Consider the following 9148-nt stretch of genomic DNA (forward strand, 5'->3'; position numbering starts at 1 on the left):
ACGAGGAGCTCCTTGCTGGTGTAGAGGCAGGACAGGATGTCATTGTACTCTTCCAGCCAAAAGGCCAGGTCCGCCATGCTGCCCTGGGCTAATTTTGGGAGGGGCTGGGGGGGCCAGGTGGTCAGGCCTTGGAGCTCTCTGGCCTGGGCCGCAGCTGGTCACGAGCTTCAGAGGAATGAAGGAGAAAGGAGAAAGGCAGTGTGGCCAGCCTCCCTGGCCAGCAGCTGCTTACGGCTGGTACCCCGAGGGTCCACTGTGTGCTAGCACAGTGCTGCCCGATTACGTGCACAGTCTCCTGTCGACCTCACAGCAGCACCAGGAGATGGGAACTGTCGCTGAGGCAACTGAAGCCTGAGGGGTGAAGTGACTTACTCAGGACCCTGCCCATGGCAGAGGTGGAGCTGCTGTGGAATCCAGAGCCCCGTCTTCTTGCTTCTCCCTCCTTTGACCCCATTCCCCTCTCTGCGCCCTTGTTAATGGCACCTCCTTCCTACCCGCTCAGAGGCTTCCTGTCCACCATTCCATGGGGACAGGAGTCGGGCAGCCAGCCTCGTCCCTTCTCTGGGCCTCGGTTTCCCCATCTGAGGGGTCCCTGCCCTTTTGTTGGAGCCCCATCTTTGCTCACGGGACACACAGCCCTGTGGCCTCTCCTGCTCTCCAGGGCGGAGGCAGGACTCCTCGGCTCAGCAGGAGCTCCCGAGGGCGGGGCCTGCCGGGTCTCCCCTTTCTTCTCCCTCCTTCTCTCTCCCCTAACACCTCCTTTGCCTGCTCCTCCTCCTCCCCTTTTGGCCTCCTATCCCGAGGAGCTCCCCTCTCAGTCTCCTCTTTGCCCGTCCTCCCCCAGACCAGTGGATGTCCCGGGAGGGTCTGCCCCGGCAGGGGGCCGGCTCACCTGGACCTGCATCAGGATGGCCTCCTCCGTGAGCTCTGTGGTGGTGACATGGTACTGGAAGTCTTCTGGGCCCGAGATGGTCGGGGCTACAGTGAGGAAATGAAACTGGGGCTCAGCCTTTCTGGGGGGCGGATGGGGAGGCAGCAAAAGCGGGAGAAAGTCGTTCTCCCTCTCTGCTTAGCTTTAAGCTCCTCGTGGGCTGGGCCTGTGCTTCTTGTAATGATGAACATTTATTGATAATAACTTTGTGCCGGGTTCTATGTATTATCACCGCAGCCCACGTGCAGGCCGACGGCGAATCCCATTCCACAGACTGGGAAACCCAGGCCGAGGGGGGCGGAAATGACTCACCAAGGTCAGAGGGCATATGCCCTTTTCTCCCCCACTAGAAGGCAGGCTCCCTGTGGGCAGGCCCTGTCGGTGTTGTTTCCCGTTGGTCTCCCAGAGCCTAAGAGAGTTCCCGGCGCACAGTTGGGGGACAGCAGCTAAGCTCCCTCCTCAGCCAGGAGCTACGTACCCAGAGTGATGCGCAACACGTCCTCCAGCAGCGAGTTGAGCAGGGTCGTGGCCAGGGGGCACACCTGGAGGGAAGGCATGGGGTCCTCGTTGGGGTCGGGGTGAGGTCTAGGGGCTCTCCCTCAGGATCACACCCCTCTCCCAGGGGGCGGGGGAGCATGAGCTACTCACCATCTTCTGCAGGAAGAAAGGCAGCGTCTTGTCCAGGACGCCAGTCATCACCTTTAGAGCTTCGTTCACCAGGAAGGGGTTCATCCTAGGGCAGGGGAGCCGTGGGGTCTGAGATGCCACCGAAGGGGAGACTGAGGCCAGAGGAGGGGGTCTCGGGCAGGGCTGAGGAAGGCCCAGACAGGCCTGCGTAACTTGGAAGCTCAGAGGGCCTGCTTCCTTCTCACCTGGTGTCTCTCTCTTCTCTCTCCTCACTTTCCTTTTCTGTTTTTCCCTCCTTCTTGCTTTCTCTCTCCCTGACTTTCTCCTACAATTCTTTATTCCTTCTTGATTCTCCCTCTCTGCCTCTCTCCCTTTATTTCTCTCTCTGATAAAGATCTCTGGGATTTTCAAGGAAGGAGAGATCACACCTGGCAGTGGAAGTCATGGCAGGCTTCCTGGAGGAGGTAGCTTTTGTGCTGGGTAAATATAAGCATCATAGATAGTGGCCACCTTGTGCAGCAGGTTCTGTGCTAAGTGGGTCACATGGGTTGGCTCATGTCTTCCCCACAACCACCCCATGTTGGCTGGGTTCTGTGAACAATCCCATTTTACTGGTAAGGAAACGGAGGCTCCTAGACGTCAAATAGCTTGGCCAGGGCCCCAGTGTTGGGAAGCAGTCAAGCTGAGATTTGACCTGGGTGGACGCATCATGCTCTTAGCCATGACATTCAGCATGGAGGCAGGAGATGCTGGTGCGTGGTGTGTGCAGCTGTGGCCTGAGCCTGTCCCTGATGTCCTTGGTGACTGTAGACAGCGAGGCTGGGAGAGGCAGCCCCAGCCCTGTGTCTCAGCGAGGGGCTGAGCAGCCGCTGTGGGGCAGGAAGGCTGGGCACCTTCCTCTGCCCGGTGGGCGCGCAGGAGTGGGCAGGTACTCACTTCTCCAGGACCTCGATGCTCAGGTTCCCTGGTGGGGTGTGGCAGTCGTCGAAGGCCACGCGGGTCTTGTTCCCTGTCTGTTCCAGCCGTACCCCGATGCGGATGTTCTTGATGACGCTGAACCGCAGGATCCTGCAGGGGCAGCGTATCTAGGCCGCTCCAAGCCACAGCCCAAGGTCGAGGCCATAAGTCACAGGCCAGTGGCCTGCGGTGGCACGGAGGGCTCAAGTGAGAAACTAGGGGAGTTCATTAAAAGTAGAGTTCACACTGTGGAAAACCTGAAAAATCTGACAACACCGGGCCAGTGTCCTCACAGGTGGGCATCACCTGGGGCTGACGGTGACCTCGAGATGGGCCACAGGCTCCTCAGTTTGCCACCGTCCTCAACAGGCCAGGAGTCAAGTTGTGTTTTTACTGCACACCATTACAAGGCGACGGTGTGTTTACCATCCAGCAGAGAAATAGTTCTCTGGGCCCACGTCTCTATCCCAGAGACATTTTCCTGCACTTACTTCTCTGTTAAAAAGGGAAGCTAAACGAAGAAAGCCATACTTTACAAGAAAAACAGGAGTGGACACATTCCTAAAGGGCATTTAAGAATATTTCTGTTTCAGGGGCCGGCTCTGTGGCCGAGTGGTTAAGTTCACGCGCTCTGCTGTGGCGGCCCAGGGTTTCACCGGTTCGGATCCTGGGTGCGGACATGGCAGCACTCGTCAGGCCACGCTGAGGCAGTGTCCCACATGCCACATCTAGAAGGACCCACAACTAAAAATATACAACTATGTACCGAGGGGCTCTGGGGAGAAAAAGGAAAAATAAAATCTTCAAAAAAAAAAAAAGAATATTCCCGTTTCACATGCAAACACCACCTGAATCGCTCCCTCTGTTGGCTGTCGAGTTTGCAACCCCGGGTCGGTGTCCTCGTGCTTTGTCTAGTGTCCCGTCTGAACTCTCAGACAGGCAGTGAGCTCCTCTCACAGCAGCCGCGTGTACTTGGGGACTCGATCACACCCATTTTATAGATGAGGAAACTGAGGCCCAGGGAAGAGAGGCCCTTGCTCAAGTCGCCTGGATGGTCAGTGGGATTGGAGTCCAGGTGCACTGCACTCCAAGGTGAGCCTGGACCAGACCCTCCAGAGATATTCCCGTTAACACGTCCGCCTTTTACTCAGATGGGGCACACGTCCCCAGCAGGGAGGTCAGGGGGGTTTATCTCAGCCTCTGCCACTGACTCACTGTGTGATCCTGGGCAGGTCCCTCTCTCACTCTGTGCCGCAGTTTCCCTTCCCTGTCAGTAAAATTGGCTTTGAAACATGCCCAAGTAGAAAGGACTTTTGCGACCCGTATGGTGACCTGGGCAGGAGGCTTTGCCAGCCCTGCATGGCTGTTCTTGAGTTACGGCAATGAAGGCTGGGCTGCCTGGCACTGAGGGGGTGGGGAGGAGGCGCCCAGTGTACCCACCTCTGGAGGGACAGGTACAGTTTAGTCTGCAGTGTGACCTGGAACAGGCTGTCGCTTAGGATTTGCAGGGTGACCTCAGGTCCTTTGGCATCTTCTATGATCAACCTGTGAGAGGTACGGGAGGTGCTGGTGTGGCCTGATGAGGCCGCTATGACTCTGTGGAGTGTGTGTGTCTGGGTTAATGAGAATGGAGGGGACCCCAGGATGGGTGGGGGGCAGCGTTGGAACAACGCCTTCCCTGACTCCTGGCCCAGCTGCAGAACGGTGGGCTCCAGTTCCAGCCCCCAAGCCTTGAAGACCTGGGTGGGTCTCCTCCCTTCTCTAGGCCTCCGGGTCACCTTCTACAGAATGGGGAGAAAACACGGGAGGAGCTGTCTAAGGCTATTTAACCAGTCTGAATTCAAGTACAAGTGCTTTGCAAAAGAGAAGCAAGCAGGCGAGAGCCAGAGAAGGCAAGAAGGTTGGTGATCCCATCGTCATCCGCTCAGGGCCGCCTTCCCTGCTGAGCATCCGGAAGGAGGACGTGAGCCTTCTGCTCCCTCTGGTGGCCTCAGGTCCAGCGTCTCCCTGAGCTGGGAGGAGCCCAGAGTTTTCTGTACTTTTGAACGTTAGCTACGAGCTGGTGACTCATCTGGTACCCACCGGAAGGGGCAGCAGACCACCCAGAGCTAGGGGAGAGGCATCGAGAAGATGCTTTCTCACAGTGCTTAGAAGGAAACAAGCCTGCCGACACCTCCACCTTGGACTTCCAGCCTCCGGAACTGCGACACAAGGCGTTTCTGTGGTTTGGGCCGCTCAGTTTGTTGCACTTTGTTATGGCAGTTCTAGCAAACCAATGCAGTCAGAAAACCTAGATTTTGATGGAAACCTTCTTAACTTTAAAATGTCGTCAGTTCATTTAAAACACTGTGCCAGTTTGCAGTGCCAGGTGCAGGCTGAATGTGGAGGCTGGAGGGCTGCCACACCGAGGGCCCTTTTAGACTCTGCTTTGTTCCTTGGAAGATTCCAAGTGGCTTAGAGAGGCTGAGGACAATGCAAATGCCCTTGCTGAGCACTTTCTGGGCTGTAGAGAACCTCCAGGGACACCCAGGGCTCCCACCCACAGGGGTTCACCTGCCAGGGAACCCCATGGCTCAGGGACACAGCCGGGCCTGGGGGAGGAAAGGCCGGAGGCGGCACCCGCAGCTCACCCGCCCGCCTGGAACAGCTCCTCCAGCAGTGGGAGGCTCTTTCCGGAGAGCAGGTCCCCGACCAGCGACAGGTCAAGCCTGCTGCTCTTCCTGGAGAGGCCTTCTCTCACGAAGGGCAGGTGGTCCAGGATGGGGACGCCTTCATCTGCAGCCTCCGTCACAGGAATCCTGGTCACGCGGTCCAGGATGCGCTGTTCCGAGAACAGGTCTGAAATATCTAAGGACACAAGCCCCTCCTCAGTGTGGGGCTCGCCCTTCATTCAGTCACTCAATACACACCCAATAGCATTTGAGTGGCTCTGAGTCAGCAATCTAGATGGTCATTTAGCAGCAAGTACTTATTACGTGCTTACTCTCTTCCTGGCCCAGGGAACAGGAGCAGTGTGGCTCCGCCCCCATGGAGGGCGCTTCTAGAAAGGGAGATGGGCAACAACCGAACAATCAGATAAGCAAAAGCAAACAAGGCAATATTCAAAGTGATAAGGGCTACAAAGAAAGTAAAATGGGGTTGAGTTGGAGCATGACTTGGGGGGGGGTCTACTTTAGATAGGGTGGTCAGAGAGAGCCTTTCTGAGGAGGAGGCATTTGAGCAGAGACCTGAACAAAGTGAAGGAATCCACTATTACAAGGTCTGGGAGGAGAGGCAGTGGGAACAGCATGTGCAAAGTCCCTGAGGTGGTAATGAACCTGGTGAGTTTAGGAAACTGAAAGATCAGTGAGGTTGGGCTGTGGTGAATGGGGGGAGGTGGACGGACAACAAGAAACTTGTGGTCAAGAGGGAGAGAGACAAACAGAAAGACAGAGGGATAGACAGGAGAAGAACAATACACTTGGATAACGCAATAGATGAGGCTTCACCAAAGGGCTATGGGAGCCTGGAGGAAGGAGACTCCTTCTGCCTGGGGAAGTTGGGAGGGATTCCCACCACAGGGACTGTTAGAGCTTTGCCTGAAAGCGTGAGTCAGAATTCACCATGCTGGGAAGGAGGGAGGGAGCATTGTAGGCGGAAAGGAAGGAGGCTGGGAAGTCCATGGGCGAAGTCAGGGCAGGTGGTGGTGGAAGAGGCTGGAGGTGCAGGGTCTGGAATGCCAGGATGAGGCACTTATGGTAGTGGGGAGCCACAGCAAGTGTTAGAGCAGGGGAAGGGGAGTCAGCACTAGCAAATTCTGCCTCTGGTGAGGGGGAGGCCAGAAGAAGAGCAGTCTTGGGGAGGTGGTGCCGTCTCCCACCCCTGCCCCTCCCTGAGTTCCTGCCTCTCGCATTCCACTCCTTAAATTTTACCTGTCTCCAGCTGATCCTTGCTGACCCGCAGGAAGAGCAGGTGCCGGGCCTGCCCTTGAGCCTGGGGCAGCAGCCCCCAGCATAGCAGTGACCCCCAGAACAGCAGCATCCTCCCCGCCAGGACCTGCAAACACAGAGCTGGGAATCCCAGTGGCCACCTCCATGTCCCCAGGGGGGACCCACTGCCCAGCATCTCCAGTTCTGCCTCTCCTAGAACCGTCTCCCCAGCCCTCCTTCCCTCTCTTCTCCCCCTGGCTCCAGGTCGCTCATCCTTAAACACAGCCTCCACTTCCCACCACCTCACATGAGTGCTTTCAATTCCCTCTACCTGGAGTGCCCTCCCCCTTATGTGGGCTGGCTTCAAATCCGGGATCTGCCACTTCCTGACTGCGCGACCCTGAGCAAGTTCCTTGACCTCTCTGTGCCTCAGTTTTCTCAGCTTAAAATGGGAGTAAACATAGGTTGTTGTGAGGAATACATTCAACAATAGGCACAAAGCACTTAGCAAGCAGTGTGCCCAACAGCTGCTACTGTGGCTAGTAATGCTGTGAGCTGTTAAAAGATGGAGCACTCCTTTTTAACCGTGGGGGTTTCTGGATCTTGAGGAAGACAGGAGACAGGGGTCCTTGGGGAGGCGCCATAGTATTTCAACCAGTACATTTGTACTGACTCCTACTAGCTGAACTTCAGCCCTGCCCAGCTGGCCAAAAGGGCATAGTTGGGACCCCAGAGCCTGCAAGCAGGGAGCTCTCCGGGTGGGCAAGGGTGTGCCACCAGGACACGTGGCCTCCGGAACTGCAAGGCGGGGACCAGCCGGGATGCAGACCTCTCCAGGCAGACACCAGAATAAGCAGGGCCATCGAGGAGCCACCACGGCACCCCGTCCCCTCAATGCCACATCCATGAAGAAGCCCCCAAGGGCAAATGCTGCCCCTGAGCGAGAAGACCCCTGAGGTGGCTGAGCCCACCCTGGAGCGCCTGAGCCGATCCTGGCATTGCCTTGAATCGGCGACATCTGGTGTTTTGCCGCTTGGTGGCGCAGGAGCTCAGAACAGCGATTCACTAGGTCATAGAAAAAGGAAAGTTTTTGTTTGTTTGCCGATATGAATTTTGGACTGGGAAATCTGGACTCAGGGCCTTAGCGGTTATATCTTGCTTAATGGCTATTCTTAAATTCACCCGCTGTTTGTCTCACCAGCGTGTTGTCAGGCCCTGGACCAGGGTCTGTTGTCAATCCTTCACCAAAGTCAGGCCTCTCCTCCCTTCCTGCCCTGGGCCCTCACTCTGCCCTCCAGCCCGCTCCACCTCTTGCCTTGAATCATCCACACCAGCCCCACTGCTACTTGAGTCCTCGCTGTGTGAGTCTCAGGCACCACGCTGAGAGCTGTACAAGCTTCGTCACGTCATCGAGTCCTCACCACAACGGTCTGGGATCATTGACAGCAGGCCCGTTTTACGGATGACAAAACTGAAGCTCAGAGAGGAGAAGTGAATTGCCCACGGTCACACAGGTAGTAGGTGGCAGAGCCTTGATTGGAACCCAGGTGAGCCTGATGCTAAGAATCTAGGCACCACTTCACCACGTTATCATGGGTGCTCAAGAGACATTTGGGAAGTGCCCATGTCAGCCTCCTGCTCTCACCTCTCCAAGAATAGGGCTGTCCCGATCGCTCTCTGGCCTCTGTCTCCAGCTTCCCAGAAAGACATGACTTTTATAACCTGAGCTTGAAGCCTGTGTGGGTGGACATGTGGGCAGGAAGCCCAGCCCCGTGGCTGGGGCTTGTGCTCAGGGGAGCTCTTCAGGAGAGGGGAGGTCCTCTTGGCCCTGGGCGGCAAGGAGCTTCTGGCCAAAACTGATCGGGCCCATCACTAAGGCCTGAGGGCTAGGCTCTGGGACCGGGCCAACAGAACCCACAGAGGAAGTGGGTGAGGGCCCTGTGGTTTTGGGGTGGGCCCTTTCCCTTGGGAACAGCAAAGCTGCAGGGCCTGGGGCAGGGCTCCAGCTCTCGGGAGGGGCCTGAGAAGGCTCCTAATACAGGATGTGGCAGTCACAGAACCCAAGGGATAAAGGTGTGTATGGGAGCAGGGGGGAGGAGAGCAGTTGAGGGGTAGAGGCATGGCTGGGAGGGGCCTAGTGACCAGGGACCAGGAAGGTGGTGGAGTCTTGGAGTTCCCCCCCGGGGCTCCTGCCTTAGGGGTGCATGGGTGGCAGTTGTGTTTCAAAGCCCAAATGGAAGGAGGCCAGCACAGAAGACAACCCCTTTCCTTTATGGGACATGGAGACCCAAGGGGGAGTGATGAAGGAGCAGAGTAGAGGGAGGCAGTGTAGGGTAGTGGTTAGGGGCTGCTTGGTAGTCGTGTTGAGTTGTCAGAGCCTTGGTTTCTTCATTTGCCCAGTGGGGGTCCAGGGGCTGTGGGGAAGGATGGGTGAGTGAACTCTCAGCCCGGCACCTGCACAGAGCAAATGCTTGTCTTGGTTTAGGTCCCCAGAAGCAGACCCTGAGACCAGGATTTGAGAGCAGGGAGCTGATTTGGGCGCTGAACCTGGGAGGCACTGGTAAGGGAGGGAAAGTGAGGCGGGGAAGGAGGAGCCCATAAAGGTGTGTCATCAAGCAAGTGGTCCCGCGGGCATCTTGGGCTCAGGCCCGCTGGGGCGCTGTGGGAGCCAGTGTGGTGCTGTTCCCTGCCCCTGAGGGGGGAGGAGGCGGGGTTGTTTATTCAG

At 56.9% G+C, this 9148-nt stretch overlaps 1 protein-coding gene across 1 annotated transcript; it reads right to left on the minus strand.

The window, feature by feature from the left end:
* Positions 1-5: 5 nt before the first annotated feature.
* On the minus strand, positions 6-8217 carry LOC124232082 (BPI fold-containing family A member 1-like; the record flags this gene model as incomplete). The annotated part of the gene is given in 10 exon segments (XM_046649056.1): positions 6-110; positions 112-165; positions 893-978; positions 1410-1473; positions 1580-1664; positions 2495-2626; positions 3956-4060; positions 5146-5362; positions 6427-6550; positions 8069-8217. Coding segments are annotated over 9 exon segments (957 nt in total), but the record flags the coding sequence as incomplete, so codon positions are not given.
* Positions 8218-9148: the final 931 nt, after the last annotated feature.

The sequence above is a fragment of the Equus quagga genome, unplaced genomic scaffold (assembly GCF_021613505.1).
Source record: "Equus quagga isolate Etosha38 unplaced genomic scaffold, UCLA_HA_Equagga_1.0 HiC_scaffold_2154_RagTag, whole genome shotgun sequence".
Classification (NCBI taxonomy): domain Eukaryota; kingdom Metazoa; phylum Chordata; class Mammalia; order Perissodactyla; family Equidae; genus Equus; species Equus quagga.